This window comes from Rhinolophus sinicus, linkage group LG07 (genome assembly GCF_036562045.2).
Source record: "Rhinolophus sinicus isolate RSC01 linkage group LG07, ASM3656204v1, whole genome shotgun sequence".
Lineage (NCBI taxonomy): Eukaryota > Metazoa > Chordata > Mammalia > Chiroptera > Rhinolophidae > Rhinolophus > Rhinolophus sinicus.
The window spans coordinates 79,835,940-79,852,639 of NC_133757.1; the positions used below are offsets into that span (position 1 = coordinate 79,835,940).

General features: G+C 49.7%; 1 protein-coding gene across 1 annotated transcript; it reads left to right on the forward strand.

The window, feature by feature from the left end:
• Positions 1-5: 5 nt before the first annotated feature.
• On the forward strand, positions 6-12,027 carry SLC35E1 (solute carrier family 35 member E1). The gene is made up of 6 exons (XM_019736735.2): positions 6-455; positions 744-814; positions 2,960-3,097; positions 3,882-4,007; positions 8,312-8,557; positions 9,018-12,027. Exons 1-6 carry the CDS (start codon positions 47-49, stop codon positions 9,246-9,248), a joined length of 1,221 nt encoding a protein of 406 aa, XP_019592294.2. The 5' UTR covers positions 6-46; the 3' UTR covers positions 9,249-12,027.
• Positions 12,028-16,700: the final 4,673 nt, after the last annotated feature.

A 16,700-nucleotide genomic window follows, 5' to 3' on the forward strand; every position in this document is an offset into this window, starting at 1 on the left:
GCGTCTGGCCGTCGGACGGGCGGGAAGGGGTGGCCGCTGGGGCAGGATGGCGGCGGTGGCTGCCGGCGCGGGGGGCCCGGGCGCGGCGGGCGGCGGCGGCGGGGCGCGCGAGGGCGCGCGGGTGGCGGCGCTGTGCCTGCTGTGGTACGCTCTGAGCGCAGGCGGCAACGTGGTTAACAAGGTGATCCTGAGCGCCTTCCCGTTCCCCGTGACCGTGTCGCTGTGCCACATTCTAGCTCTGTGCGCCGGACTCCCACCGCTGCTGCGCGCCTGGCGCGTGCCCCCTGCGCCGCCAGTCTCGGGCTCTGGGCCCACCCCGCACCCGTCGCCCGGCCCTCTGCTGCCGCCGCGCTTCTATCCGCGCTATGTGCTGCCGCTCGCCTTCGGCAAGTACTTCGCGTCCGTGTCAGCGCACGTCAGCATCTGGAAGGTGCCGGTGTCCTACGCGCACACCGGTGGGTGCCGCGGCCGACGGACGATTAATGTCCAGCCTTGAATGCCGGGCTGGGGCCGCCAAGGCTGTTAGCAGGGGAGAGACACGCACGAGGGTCTAGGGGAGCTGGGGAGCCGAGCAGGGCGGACCACAACTGTTGGGATGGGGGGCAGCCCCACAGAAAGAGAAGGACTGACGAGGTTTGAGGGGCTGCCAAGCTATCCCAACCCGCGGTGGCGTTGGGACAGGCTCCCAGGGTGCGCCCTGGGTCTAGCACTGCTCCCTGAGCACCCCTTGCTTCTTTTCGCAGTCAAGGCCACCATGCCCATCTGGGTGGTCCTTCTGTCTCGGATCATCATGAAAGAGAAGCAGAGCACCAAGGTAACCCAGGCGGGCTCTGGGCAGGTGGGGGCTCCCAGGGCGTCTCCGCTGTTGCCTGGCTGGTGACGTGGTCCAGGCTCCTGGCCTGCGGGCTGCCAGGCTTCCTGGCAAATAAGGAAGTCGGCTTAGATGCCTCTGGTGGCCCTTTTGCTGCTAATTTTCTCAACTCACCCTGGGGGCCACTGTGATGTGAAGGTTGTGTGTCCCTGAGTTGTCTCAGCTGTTTGGTCTCGTGGACTCTGCCGGCTCTCTCAGGTCTCACTTCCTCCCTGCTTTGATTCCCTACCTGGGTTTGCAGGTAGGCAATGACTTGGTCCCATCTTGGCCAGGCACCCTGTGCCCCTCCAGTGGGATCTGGGGTGGGGCATCCAACTTCTTGCTGGAATGGAAATCTGACAGAGTTTCACTTCTTTGCAAGAGACGGGTCAGTCAGGGTCAGGGTTGCTGGGGTCAGAGTGAGAGGATAGTCAAAGGAGTCTGGTTTTGGCAAAATTCAGCAAAGTCTTTGACATAAAAACAGCCAGGAATAGGAAATGTCTGAGAATGGAAGTGAAAGCAACACACAGAACCCAGGGCTGCATAAGGAAGATGCTTTGGGCACAATCCAGGGTCTGTTCAAGATGCCAGTCCAGGGTATTTTCTGGCTTAGGGTGAGAGAAGCTGTGGCTTCAGCCAGAGACAGCCTTGCCTGTGTCCTTAAGTGGAAGTGGGGCTCCCGTTGTCCCAGCTGGAATCCATTTCATGTTGGACAGAGTACCTCTTTCTACATGGTCAGTTTCTGGCATCCTGTATTTGATGTAACAAAGCGGCAGTGCCCTGGATTAGCTTATAGAAATTGGGCCGCCTGTAGCTGGTTTTTTCATTTCAGCCCATCCTTTTCCCTGAAAGCCCTGGGTGTGCTCTGCTGCTTGCCCCCTGGGTGATGTCAGGTGTGACTTGTCTCCTGAGTCGGAGTTGCCTGGGAGCTGTGCGACTGCATCACTCGATATCACAGCACGTTTATCAGGTTTCCCCGTTGTACGGGACATTGGACCCAGCTGGGGCAAGGAGCTGGAAACTTCACCCAGTGAGGAAACAGTGGGGAATGGCCTGGGCAGGAGACTAATGATAATGACAGAATAAGTATGGACCCACCCGTAAGGCAGATAAGGCAGGTCATTCCAGATCTCGGGAAGCAATGGGACTTGTAAGGAGAGAGTCTTGTGCTTACGGGCCACAGCCAGCAGTAGGGGAGCTGGAATTCAGAGCCCTTGCTCTGAATGGGTGGTGTGGGGGAGAGTGGGAGGGCCTCACCACCCCCTCCTAAAAATGTCCACAGTGCTTTAAGAATGTCCTTTGTAGGAGACAGATGAGCGGGGAGTCAGAAAAGCTAGATGTCAGGAATGGATCCCATTTCCCCAGAATTTGGGAGCTGTTTAGCCAGCAGAGCTCAGGAGCCATTCCATGCACCAGGCTCTGGAAAGCTCAAACGTTCTGGAAGGCCTCCTGTCATGGCGTGTTACTGGATGCCTGCTGTGTGCTGGGCACCAGGATAGAGCAGTGAACGAGGACCTGCCCTAAAGCAGTTGCAGCAGCACAGACGATGTAAGGGACACTTATACGGGGTGGAAAGCTCTGTGCTTGGGAGCACGCATCCGAGGAACCTGACGGGGAGAGGGGGGTTGGGGAAAGGTCTTGTGAATGGCGTGTGAACTGAGACCTGAGGGGAGAAGAGGTCTCCTGTTGGAGAAGGTGTGTGTGGGGGGGGGGAGTGTCCCCGCCAGGGGTAAGTGCATGTTGGAAGAGGGACCCTGCCAACCTCTTAGAGGATTGGGGTTTCAGACGCTGGTGTGTTGGTGGTGGCAGTGGATAGATCTGTCAGGACCAGCCCAGGTTTGTGGCTCTGAGCAATGGCTCTTACTGGGGGGTGTTGGGATAGGGAATAGTGCTGCCCACAGTGACACAGCCCTGCCCCAGGTACCCTGATAACCATCTGCCTCGCCCCCAACTCCTCAGCATATCACTGTCAGCTAACACCATTGTCCAAAGGGGTAGGTGGTATCCCTTCGGTGAGGGAGAGAGCGTAGCTCAGGCTTTCTCCCAGGCGTCTGTTGGGCAGCCCAGCTGGACGCCGGCCCAGCAGCCCCTCCTGCCTTCTTCCCACAGGTATACTTATCACTCATCCCCATCATCAGCGGGGTCCTGCTGGCCACTGTCACTGAATTGTCATTTGACATGTGGGGGCTCATCAGTGCTCTTGCTGCCACACTGTGCTTCTCACTTCAGAATATTTTCTCCAAAAAGGTATTTGGGCACCATCTGGGATGTGCATGGTGTTTTGGGGGTGCACGGGTGGCATTTGAAAAAGTGGCCGAGTAGGGATTTCTTCGGTGTTGGAGCAGAAAAAAACGATTCATGTTGCCCTTCTGCTGGTTTTCTACTTGTTGTTTAATTTTTTTCCCCCTTTTTCCGCCTTCCCCCCACCCCACTCTCAGTTCAAGCCATTGTTTCTCAGTCTATTTGTGTAGGACACAGCTCCCTGGCCCATGCTGGTGTTGAGCCTTGCGCTCCCCCTGGCTGAGGCAGTCGGTCTCCGGTCGGCCGCTCACAGCAGCTCATGGCAGCTCTCACCCGCTTCCGGCCACTCACGCTGGCCATCGGCTGCTCGTGGTAGCCCACGGCAGCCCTGGGCAGCCCACAACAGCTCACCCTGACCTTCCGCTCTCACGGCAGCCCAGCTCCAGGGAGAGCCATTGTTCACAATCTTAGCTATAGAGGGCGCAGCTCACTGGCCCATGTGGGAATCGAACCGGTGACCTCGTTGTTAGGAGCACAGCGCTCCAACCACCTGACTGGCCCCAAGTGTTGATGTTGGTTTTTTTTTTTTCTGTTCTCGGTCCTTTGTGCATGAAGCATTATGCTTGTTTTGGGCATGGGCTGTGTGTCTCATCATAGGTGCACTTGCAGGTTTGTTGGTCAGGGTCAGATGTCGGGGTTCATGTACAGTCACTGTGTTTGGGGCCTGGGTCACAGCCCTTTTTGCCACTTACAGTGTCAATCAGCCTTTAAAGGAGTTTTCTCTCTTCAGGTATTGAGAGACTCGCGGATCCACCATCTCCGGCTGCTGAACATCTTGGGCTGCCATGCCATCTTCTTCATGATCCCCACGTGGGTCCTGGTGGACCTCTCAGCTTTCCTGGTCAGCAATGACCTGGTGAGTTGGCCGGTGCCGAAAACACACCCTTTTCTTGACTGGTTCCAAAGTGGGTGTTTTGTTGGGGAATTATGCCTCTGTGTTGACTTTGGAGCATTTGGGGCCTCTGACAGCCTGCGCCTTTGAACACTCAGCTCTTTGTCATGATTCACGTTATGTGCAGTCGAGGAAGTCAGCTTCCTTTGCATTTCCTCTCCAGCGTGCTAGATCCCAGCTGCTGATAGTGGTCACATTTCTGCCAGTGGCATGAAGGAAGAAAAAACTCCCAGCATGGGGGACTTTTCCTGTCCTAACGGTCTGGTTCAGATCTCAGTCTGACTTTTTAAAACTGTGCTCGATTCCTTTTTTGACCTCATCGCTATACATATTTCCATTTACTCCAGTCATAGGTGTAGCTCTCTGAGTACCGGAAATAGCTTCTTCCCACCACCCACCAGGCCAGCCTCCAGAGAGTGCTAATGCAGGTGACAGTGAGAAGGAGGTGGGCGTGGTTCTTTCAGGCCTCAGTTAGGGAGAAAGATTTAATACTGATTAGGGCTTACTGGGGTCTGACTGGATGCTTGACCTTGGTCCTTAATCCTTAGTACCACCTGTGGATGCTGTGGAAATTATCTTCAGTTACCAGATGAGCCAACGGTGGCTCCAGGTTCTAACTTCCCTTCTACACTGATTTGCTGTGATTTTCCTGTGAAGAACTTTCCAGTCAACCAGGACTAGTCTGTTAACCTTGAGCTACAGTCCACAAGAAGGCAGTTCAGGGTTTCTCTTTTAATTACCAATTTTCAGAGTAAAGAGTTAAGAGCTGACTTCAAATGTTAACCAGTAAGTTGAGGGTTTTTTTTTTCCTTTTGGGGGGGATGGAGGAGGATTCTTTTGGTTTTTTAGTCTCATTGTGAATTCGTGTTTGTCAGTTGTACCTGTTAGTCTTTTCATATTCAATTTATCCTGTCTTGGCAGATGGAGTCCTTCCTTTTGGCTCCCTGCCCTTCTGACAACACGTCAGCCTTGGTGGCTTTTGGTCCAGCAAAATGTGCTCCTTTATCTGTGCACCTCCCATCCCAGACCTGCCATCAGCCACTCTTTGGGGAACCCAGGTTGTTTTTAGTGGAGAGTGGTGTTGAGAGACACAATCTGAACGCTATGTGTGCTCACTGCTGTTGGACTAGCATTACTTTTAAGCCTATGCAGTGAAATACTGGGCAAGACGTGTTTGGGGCAGAAGGGAGAGTTCATATTGATTGTTCCAATTCCCTTTTAATGCCACGGGATTTATTACTGCTTTAATTTTTTGTTTATATTTTTTCTGGAATGCTTGATTCCTCGCAACATTTCCTGTTCACGTCCTACTCCAGTTATTCACGTACATGACCCTCCTGTACACACAGAGAGTCACTCCAGAATGAGAATCCTGCAGGACAACAGCGGGTTGAGCCCTGAGAGAAATTTAAGGTTTCTGTGCAGCTCTATTTGTCCTTAAAACACGTCCCATTAAAACTGTACAACAGGTCCTCGAATAATGGTGTTTCGTTAGAGCTCTGATGAGATGCCGTAGAACCTTAACTCTTGTTTCTATCAATTAGCCAGTGGTAAAACTGGTTTCATTATAGGTTGTTTTGATTAAAGTTGCAGAACCTATCGACGCTGTTAAATGAGGACTTACTATTCATTTGAAATACTGTGTTCTAAGGGCACTTGAAATAATTGTTTTCACAACGTGCCTGTGTCACTGACTTGTGTGGTTGGGTTCCTTGGGTTTGTTTTCAATTTTTAGGCATTGCCTTCTTTTTATGCCCCTACTGAGTACGTCAAATCTTTTATTTCCAAAGTCAAAGGATATGACAAGTTTTATTCAAAGAAGCCTGGCTTCAGTCCCTTTCGCCTTCTCCCACTCTCCCCCTCCCCCTATAGGAAGCCATTTTTGTGCACTTGGTTTACCCTCTCAGGGTTTCTTTTCACAGATGTAAACAAACTTGTATATATTCGCACCTTCCCTCCTCCTTACACAAAAAATGACTTTTTAGATATTTAGAAAAGAGCAATTTGCTCTTTTCACTCAATATGTCCTGGAGATCACTCCATGTTGACATATTTAGGTCTTTCTCATTCCTTTCATTGGCTGTATTATATTGTCAATAAGTTTGTTGTCAGTTCTCTTTTACTGTCCTATGTTACAGCTCTTTGGTGTCTGCATACACACGCACAAACGTGTGTAGACAGACTTTGCTCTGGTCTCTTCTTTGGTTTTTCTTGTATTGATATTTTTTCAGTTTTCTTCTATTGATCACGATTTTTTTTGTTGTTTTTTATTTTAGTATCCTCTTTTTCTTTTTGAGGACACACGCGCGCGCGCGCACACACACACGGTGCCAAAAAATGTATACACATTTTAAGAAAGGAAAAAACTATAATACTCGCTATATACCGATAACAAAAGATGAATGAATGCAAGTCACATTTGACTTCTGCAATTATAAGAGGTGCTCAAAGTGGTTACCGTCAGCATAATTTTAATACAGTTTTTTCCTTTCTTAAAATGTATATACATATTTTTGGCACCGTGTGTGTGTGTGTGTGTGTGTGTGTGTGTGTGTGTGTGTGTGTATTTAACATTATGGGTCCCTTATCCATTCTAATGGCAGCCCTATAGGAACACACTGTATTCAACAGTGCCCTACAGAGGCCATTATCCCAATGAGGGGCAAAAGTCTGGGTGACCTTGAGCAGGTCACCTCAGTGTATCTTGCTCACCTTTGAGGGGACCGTGTGATCCCTCCCCGAGAGGTGGTAGAGATGGAATCAGGCAATCATCCTAAGATTGCTCCAGCTCCCGTCCTCGCAGGGCCACCGTCCTAGAGGAGCCAGCTGTATCCTCCCAGAGCCAAGGCCATTGTGATCCAGCAATTGGCCTGCAGAGACCTCTCTGTCCTCAGAGCATTGGGACACAGGGATGTCCCAGCACTGCTGTCTGGGTCACAGATACTAGAGAGACGGACATCCTGGGGCTGTCTGTGGCTGGTGTGCTATCTCCAAGGTCATTCGCTGGCCTGGCAGCCTGTCTATACAGCCTCTTGGTTCCCCATTCTGAAGGTACCAAGGTGGGGCTGCAGAGGGCCGGGAAGTGTGGGAGCTGTGCTGTGTCTTCTGGCGTCCAGCTGTAAATACGTATACAGAAATATTGAGTGCTGAGCGTTCCCAGCTGCCTGGCCAGGGTGGGGCCTACCTGCTTCTCCCCATCTGCTTGTCCTGGGGTCAGCCCAGGCTCTTTGGGGGATTCTGTGGTCCAGATGTCTGCACTGGGTTCTTGATTTCTGGACCCCTTCATCAGAGTGCCTCATTCCGGGGAGGATCAGACAGTAACTGCAGTTTTGATGATAATAGCACCTTCTTATGTTTGTGTGGCACTTTAGGAGCCATGACCGTGTTTGATCCCCGCAGCAGTGGCATTGTATGGGCTCAACAGGGCTCAGCCCCCGTGGCACAGATAAGACATTACAACCAGAGAGGTCAAGCAGCTGCCCAGGGCTTCCAGCGATGGGCAGACCCAGGGCCTCTGGCTTCCCACCTGGGAGGTTCTTCACACACTCAGGGGCTGCCTTCCCAGGACCTCCCCGTCTTATAGGATGCATTATGTCTGCTCTGGTCTTAATGTTTGTGTCCCCTAAAAGTTCACATTTTGCAACCCAACCCCCAATGTTACAGTATTAGGAAGTGGGGCCTTTGGGGGGTGATGAGGTCATGGGGGGTGGAGCCCTCATCAGTGGGATCAGTACCCTTACAGGGACCCCCAGAGAGCTCTCTCACCCTTCCCACCACTTGAAGACACCCCAAAAAAATACCATCTATGAAACAGGAAGCCCATGCCAGATATGGAATCTCCTTGATCTTGGCCTTCCAGCGTCCAGAACTAAGAAATAAATGTTGTTTATAAGCCCCCAGCCTGCGGTGTCTGTTTCAGCCGCCCGATCAGACGAGACCAGGTCCAGGAAGCAGGTCTCTCTCTCTGCTGAGCCCAAAGCCCTGGCCCTCACTGTCCAGGGATGAGGGGAGACTTTGGTTCCCGTCCTGCTCTGTGCCCTCTATAGGCACCTGACTTCCCCTATCCAAGCCTCCACTTCCTCGGCAGGAGAGGGAGGTGCTGATGGTGCTGGTGGTGAGGGTTACAGGCTGTGCATACAGAGCCCCTGATAGCACGCGACAGTCTGGGTCTGCTCCCCACTGTTACTCTAATAAGCCACTGTGCACCCCCCCGCCCCCCACCAGGGCAGGCATGTGACCGCGGTGCTGTCTTGCTCCCCTGTCTATAGACATATATGTCCCAGTGGCCCTGGACGCTCCTGCTCCTGGCTGTCAGTGGCTTCTGTAACTTCGCCCAGAATGTCATCGCCTTCAGCATCCTCAACCTCATCAGCCCTCTGAGCTATTCAGTGGCCAATGCCACCAAGAGAATCATGGTCATCACGGTGTCCCTGATCATGCTGCGGAACCCAGTCACCAGCACCAATGTCCTGGGCATGATGACGGCCATCCTAGGGGTCTTCCTGTACAACAAGGTAAGTTTGGGGTGGGGGAGGCTGTCCCCTCCACGCCCAGGGAGGCGCCAAGAGTTGGTGGAGGGAGGAAAAGAAGGGGCCTCGCCAGGAGCTAAAAGGCCCAGGTTCCAGCTCCTAGCTGTGCCACTGACAGGTTTATGGTCTTGGCACAACCCCACCCGCCCTGGCCTTCCTTTTCCCACATAGATGACTCCGGCCCTTGCCTCGCTCCAGCTGTGGTTCTCAGGTCTACTGCGGCTTTGTCAGGATTTCACGCTCTCCTCACGTAGGATCTGTTTAGTCCACTGTAAGGACACGGATGGCTAACAGGGAGGGCTGGTCCATTAACCATTCACTGGCCATGTCTGAGCCCTGCTTGGGTCGACACTTGTGTCTGCCTGTGTATCTTGAGCTCCCTTCTGTCCTATGCGCGTGTCCTGGGGAAGGAGCCAAGTGTCCCACTGCTCTCTTGATCCTGCAGACCAAGTACGATGCAAATCAGCAAGCAAGGAAGCACCTCCTCCCCGTCTCGACAGGGGACCTGAGCAGTAAAGAACACCATCGGAGCCCCCTGGAGAAGCCCCGTAATGGCGTCCTCTTCCCCCAGCACGGGGACTATCAGTACGGCCGCAACAACACCTTAACAGACCACTTCCAGTACAGCCGGCAGAGCTACCCGAACTCGTACAATTTGAACCGCTATGACGTGTAGAGCCTCATGCACAGGGTGGGCTTTTCTGTGACTCCTGCCCCACCCCCAGCAGCACCACTTCTGACAACCAGTGAATGTAAACCCACCCAAGGGGATGGTACACAGGAGTGGTATACAACCATCAGAGGACCCTGGGCTCCCAGCGCCCGGAGCAGCAGGACGCCCTCCCTGCCGTGAGGACCACCACCCTCGAGCTCCTGTGTTTCCTGCCCTTCCTTCCTGGAGTCTGTCATCTGAGGGCGATTTTGCTACAGAGATCTTGGCCAGGTGTTACCTTTCTGCGTGGACTTTTCCCCTATGTCATGTATTTCAGAGTTTTTGTTCTGCTTCCCAGATAACATTTCCAGATAACCCTCTGGAAAGGTGGGATCACTGTGGATACAGACCCCGGAGCAGGCAAGGGGATGGACTCAGTTTCCCCATCAGCCCCATGGCCGTTTGCAGTTACTAGCAAGCACGCCCAAGTGAACAGCTATTGCAGTTAGCATGGGATTCCTGGAGGCTGATTCTTTGACCTGCAAGTCAGAATTGGTGCGTGCAGGGCACTGCCCCTCCCAGGGCAGTGAGGAGGTGACTACAGAGCTGGGGCAGGGCTCATTAGGAAATCATGTTCAGTGTTTCAAGCTCTATTTCCATAATAGTCGTTTTGTCTTTTCTGGTGGGTCTTCACTGCTGTGATGACTTTGCAGGATGTTGCGGAGATACTGATTTTATGAGAATCTTGCATTTTTCTAGGGGATATTTTATAGTGGTATGTATATTTATGCCTTGGTCCCAGGAGGGGACGCATTAAGACTGGCTTATGGGTTGAAAACCCTTTTGTTTTTAAACGTTTAAAAATAAGAAAAGTTCCCACTGGCGATGCCTGTCTTGACACATCTCGGCATTCTGTGGGAAGCAGTGAGGTGCTGAGGAGCGCCTCCCGAATGACCACAATCGCTGAAAGCAGAATGAATCCAGAATATCATCTCGATGATTAGTGTGACAGACGAGAGCCCAGTGCTTGGATTCCATGGCCTGTGCTCGTGTTTACGCTGGGATCTGAATCTTGTCCTGGTGAAGGGGAGCAGGGCGAGCACCAAGCGAGGAGCTGGTTTGCCAAATCTGCTGCTTTGGTCAAGGAAAAGTTTGGGTTCTGGCAGGTTCAAATCTTCAGAAAGATTATGTGAGCCCAGCAGGTACCTCTGTGTGCCAAGGTCCAGGTCGGGGTCTCCACCTTTCTTGGCATCACGAAGGACTGTCCTGCCTCCCTGAGAGGACCACTGGCTGGGTGGGTGGGGTCTATGGTGATGGCTGCTTTCTTCCTCCAGCATTGTCCGGGGTCACCCTTTACCTGCTGGTGAGTGAGACGTTCCCCCATTCAAAGACGTGTTGTAGCTTATGCTTGACTCCTGGTCGGTTGGTTTTTGATCATTGGAATTTTGTATTGAAGAGGTTCCGCTTTGTCAGCTCACAAGTGGGCCGCTCCTGGAGAGTTCAGAGAAGCCCTCTGACCTGTGAGTTGATGAACCACCAGCCTCCGGAGTCCCTGTTTGTTGTCTGTTGTTCACTTGCTAATCATTACTTTGGCTCCAAGTTTCAAGATGATTGCTGTGTGAAACCTGAAAAGGCAATCCTGAAGGGTATTGTTGGTGACAGGCGCTCGCTGAGTGCTTTCACCAGAGGCAGTTCAATTTTTCTCACTGGTGAATAACAAGTGGGGATAATTTTTGCAAGTCTGCCAAGATATTATGATGGTTGTCTTTATGATTACAGTAACTGACTCCTTGAACATATAATTGAACTCCAAAATGAATTATGCCTCCATTCAGCTTTAATGAAATTTCCAATGTTGCTGAAATTTGTATATTAGTTTTCCTTTTCCAATGCAAGATCTGCTGGTGAGGGGAAATAACTGACTGGTTTTATTATGATTTATAAATTAATAAATGGGATATTTAATTCTGTATATAACATAAATTTACAGTAAGTACATACACTGGAATTAATGAGACAATCATATTAGACCAAATCATCAAATCAAAGGACAAAGACATACTTTTGAGACTTGATATTTCAGAGCTGACATTGACTTCTTGAAGGCCTGATTTCCAGCCACCTACCTCCCTGGCCCGCCACGCCCACCCCACTCCCGCATTCATTTTTGCATCTCTATTCCTCTCACTCCTAACTGCTTGCAGTTGTGACAGCGAGTTCAGTTTACCCATCCGTGATGCGGTCTGGCCTGTGACACTCTGACCTAACTCCTTCATTTTACAGAAGGGGAAACTGAGGCTGAGGGCATTTTTGAATATTTTGTGTTGAGATTTGGTGTGGAATTTTTTTGAGGGCGCAGCAGGGATCAAACTGGCAACCTTGGTGCTATTAGCGCCGTGCTCTAACCAACTGAGCTGACCAGCCACCCCGGTGTGGAATTTTTAAGCACTTACTTTAAGTCATTAATTGTAGGGAAAATCAAACCCCCATTACAAAGGAGAGAAGCCAAAATACGTTCCAGTGAAGCAGCACTTGGAATTTCTGCGTTTTGCTGTGTATTTGGTATACATCGTTCAATAGGCCCTTTACTGTCACTGGGACGTAACCAGACCTGATACGTTAAGGGTCTAACCGCCTTAAGGGCATAGGACATTAAATTATTAAAGGATCTGAAAATTGTGAAGCCTTTTTTTTTCCATTGTCACCTGTTTCCAAGACCTAAATGCTATAGACTGTTCTGTGGGAATTACACTGTATATTCATTGATGGCATTTACCAAAAATAAATGATGGTCTCCAGGGAATTGAGACTGGTCCCAGTTTGTCAGTGAGGGTCTCTGAGTGACCCTGTCTTTAGTGTGCCCAGCAACAAGACAAACAAGAGGTAGAGAAACTGACCTGGTTCTCATATCCCAGTGTATTGCAACTTTTTTTTTTTTTAACTGAGCCAAGTTTAGGACCTGTAATTTGTGAATCTATGAGATGGGAGAATAAAACTATAGAATCACAGCTTAAAGAGTTAATGACATGCCTTTATTGAACAGAATAACATGGAAAACCCAAGAATGTTGTGGCAGCTGTGCTTATGGTGATTGTTTTTGGAGGAGTCATAGCTAATATGTGCCTGATGCAGTGGTGGGTTTTCATGCACAATCCTTATCATCTTTGTTAAGTTTTATTACTTATTTTACAGATGAAAATGAGGCCCAAAGGGGTTAAGTCACTTGTCTTGGATCACACAGCTACTTATCTGCCTCCAAAGCCTAGTTCCCCCATATTACTCAGAAATCATTCCCGACAATTTCCTTCAATCCCAGTTGAATGTGTCGACCAAGCACAAAAGAGTCAGGAGGCTTTGGTTAGAAATAAATGACAAAGATCTGTTCAAGGGTCTTAGGATTTGCAAATCGGAAACACAACTAGGCAATACCCAGAGTGTTCCAAAGAATGGGAAACAGTTCTCATAGTAGAAAGTACATTCTTGAAAAGCATCAGTGCTGTGTTGAGTCTCTGGACTGGTCTGTGATGGCAATCTTCCAGAAGTCCCATGGTCTAGATAACGGGTATAAGTTTTCCTAAGTGCTTCGTTCTTTCCTAAGTCCTTCAGAGGGTCGTCACCTTGTCAGGGCCAAGTTTAGGGATGACCCCATTGTTCAGACGCTAGAGTCTGAACTCCTACTCAGGAATGTCCTCTCCCAGACTGGAATACTCCTATTTGTCTCAGGGCAATTCCCGTGTGACCAGAGGTTTGCCTGGTGACTCATTAGGCCCAAGGAATACTCTGTGCTCCAGCACAGGACCGGACCTTCTGTTCCCTTTCCTCCTGCTGTGGCTTCAACTAGTTGACCATACATGGTTCAGTTACTATGGGAGATGAGGTGACAGTCACACCAAGTTCTGGCTTTTTTGAGACTGTAGATCTGGAGGGGCCTAGATTTCCCGAGTCCCTTCCCCCCCCCCTTCTTCTGCCTCCCCCACCAACCCCCCCCCCCCACGCGCATGCAGCAGTCGTTCGCCAGTTGTCGGTCAGCTGCTTACAGCAGTTCATGGCCGCTCCCGCCAGCTGCCGGCCACTCCCGCTGGCCACCACCGGCCGCTCATGGCTGCACTCAGCAGCCCTGCAGCTGCACTCAGCAGCTCGAGGCAGCTCACCCCGACCTCCGGCTGCTCACGGCAGCCCAGCTCCAGGGAGACCCGTTGTTCACAATCTTAGCTGTAGAGGGCACAGCTCACTGGCCCATGTGGGAATCGAACCGGCAACCTGGGTGTTAGGAGCCCAGCGCTCCAACCACCTGAGCCACTGGGCCGGCCCCAGTCCCTACTTTTTAAATAATGTTTATTGTCTATATTTTTTAAGTTTCAAAAAAATTATTAAAGAGAAAATGTCGAAAGATCTATGTATAAAGGGAACAAGTTCCAAAATACATTGAGATATATAAATGTTTGTGAATAGTTTATCTCTGAAAAGATACTTAAGAAACTGAACACAGCAGTTGCATTTGGGGAGGATGTATACACATTGTTATTAAATGACATATTGTGCATATTATTTTGTAATTGCTTTTAAAAAGTATGCTAGGAACATTTCCCCATGTTATTATTCTCCCTTGATTTTGTGCCTGTGTACATGGTATTGTAATGTTCCATTACATGGATGTACTACAGTGAAACGACCCATATTGCTGCGTGTTTAAATACCATTTTATGGGCTGTTTGCAGTGCACAATGTAGCACACACTTCTTAGGATACATTCTTCACAGCACATTTGCAGGATCAAAGGGGGTGTGCATGTGATCGTAAACTATTTTGCTTCTTAGGTGGGTTCCTTCAGCAAATTCATCTCACCCAGAGGTGTGCAGTTTAGTTGTTAAGTCTTGTTTCCAGGTCCTTGGCACCATCTCTGCAACAGCAGTTACTTCTAGCAATTTGACTGCTTTCTTTTGACCAGTAGATTCTGATTGGTCCACTGAAATGAGCTGGGTGAGGCCCTGTGATGCTTGAATTTTCAGTCTCAGATAAACACACTATGAAATGAACATGTGCAAGTAGTAGTCATGGATCTACAATCTTTCTGGGGGCAGTTGAGCAATAAAAGTATTAAATGTGCACACCCTTTAGTCAGCACAAGATCTATATATACTAAGACACTTAATAGTGGTCAAAACCCAAGTGTTAGTGGAACCAACCCTAGAGACTCCACAGTGTCTGGCTTCAATAAAGTACAGTAAATCCACACCACAGAATCATGTAGTCATTGAAAAGGACAATATAAATTTATTAACCTGTTTTGGTTCACAGGTTCTGTTAAGAAGCTGATAAATGCTGTGTATCTTCAACTCACAAAAATGCATCTGTGTCTGACACTGTGCTATCTCTAAGTCCACCCATGGCAGATCAAAAGTTAAGACTTCCTGATACAGCTCTTTACTGGGATGGAAAAATGCCCACACTGCCCAGATTACTGTACATCATACTAAACACAACAATCCCAAATGTGCCCTCTGCCTAGATAGCTCCTGACTGGGATCTCAGTGCAAACCTCACCTTTCCCTCCTTCCTAGTAACCCTAACGTGTAGGCCCCACCCTCTTCCCTTATCAAGGTCTCAGCACTTTGTTTGTTTTCCTTAATAATACCTTTGTCATGACACGTTTACTGATTTATGGGTCTCTTCCCACCCCATAGGCTGGGTTCATGAGAGCAGAGCTTAGGTCTGACTTGTTCATCGTTGCATCCGGAAGCCACAACCAGCCCCCATTTTCATAAACCAAAAACAGTCTTTACAGGTGAACATTTGCAATCAATTGATAGCAGGAAAAGACTAACTTGGAACCCTCTCCAAAGCATTCCATTCTTCTCATTAGACCTATATTTTTAAAATTGTACACAATGATTACATTTTGATTTCCATTCTCGAGTTATGTAGGTACCTACACAATATCCTCGATTTTGCCTCTTGGACCACAGAACCTAAAATATTTGCTATCTGGCCCTTTATAGAAGTTTGCCAGCCCCTGGCCTAGAGCAGTATCTGGCATACAGGAGGCAATCCCTAAGAGTCAGAAGGAGAAATTTTCTAACAGTGAAAAATAAGTTGATCTAAAATACATTGATTTGCATAAAAAAATAGGGAGGTATGGCCAAGACAAGTGTCAACTATGGCACCCTTCTGATTACGTGGGACATCCAGTCTGTATTTCTCTATCATTTGCTCCTTGTTATATTTCCCCACAATTAGCATGCATTAACTTCATGTTTGTGGCGATGAAAAAAGGGGCACATAGTACACCTGACAAGATCAGGGGAGGCTTACGTGGCAGGCCTTACAAACTGAGACTGAAAGTAACCACATAGGATGTTCTGAACATAAAAATTCCAGGCTAAAAGTGGGTCTGGTGAATAGTCCTGTCCTAGGCCTGCAGCTTCCTTGACAAAGGTCAATCTTTACCTTAAGCGAGCCTATCATAGTCTTTCTGCATCGAGGTAACATACATTTGAAATGTCAGAGTAATCTTTCCCAGATCTCTCAGGGCACAACCACCACACCACAGCAAGAGACCACAGAACCCCTCATTGTTATTTTGTTCCTGGTTTACAATCTTTATGTGCTGTAAATGTTAACTATTCTGTAATCACCAATGTAAATGTGTTTCTCTAGTTTGCCTTTTTATCCAACCAGAGATTTCCCCACTTTGCTTTCTCCCACCCCCTTAACCTACCATCAACAGATTCCATGTAACCATGTCTCCTTTGATGCTAATGTATAAAATAAGCTACAAAACTGCCATTGTCTAGAGCACTTTCTCAATCCTTTGAGACTTTGCTTCCTGGCAATTGTCGCCAGTTTGGCTCAAATAAATTAAAACGTTATCTACAGGTTTGGACGTTTCTTACATCGACACTCGTTACGGAAGCAACCTCATTGCCCCTTTCAGGAAGGTGCGTCGTCTAGCAGGCCTGGCACGAAAGGTTGTGGGCGTTCCTGCCAAGCAGCTCGGACTGCAGGAAAGCTCCGCAAGCCCCAAAGGGCACAGTCTGAGGCTGGCAGGAGTAGGTGATACCGGCCCCAAAGTCTGCCTTACCAAAGCGGTGGGTTGAGTGAAAGAAACCAAGCGGGGGGCGGAGGGGGATCTTTTGACCATCACTAGGCCGAGTTCCATCTTCGCCAAGCAGGGAGCCTCCCAAGACGCGCCTCACGTGGCAGTCTCCTCACTGCAGCCCCCCGAGGAGGAAACACAGGCCCCGACCCGGGCAAGAACTCCCTAGGGCCCTGGCCCGGTGGAGAATATAGCCCGCCAGGCCTTGGGGCTGCAACGTGAGCCTACGAGACCAAGCCACACATAAGAACGGTCCACGTTCTCCAAGCCGTTCTGGGGCGGCGCGCGACAAGGACCCATTCAGCGCATGCGCGAAAAACTCCTGCGTGAGCGCATGAAAGCCCCTCCCGCGCACTCGGCCTCGCGCGGCTTCTTCCAGC

What these genes read in the sequence shown, in the direction of transcription:
- SLC35E1 (XM_019736735.2), top strand. Translation starts at nt 47, where the DNA reads ATGGCGGCGGTGGCTGCCGGCGCGGGGGGCCCGGGCGCGGCGGGCGGC. An exon ending in GGTGTCCTACGCGCACACCG is followed by an intron (nt 456 to 743) that starts GTGGGTGCCGCG and finishes TTCTTTTCGCAG; the next exon opens with TCAAGGCCACCATGCCCATC. An exon ending in TCCTGGTCAGCAATGACCTG is followed by an intron (nt 4,008 to 8,311) that starts GTGAGTTGGCCG and finishes CCCTGTCTATAG; the next exon opens with ACATATATGTCCCAGTGGCC.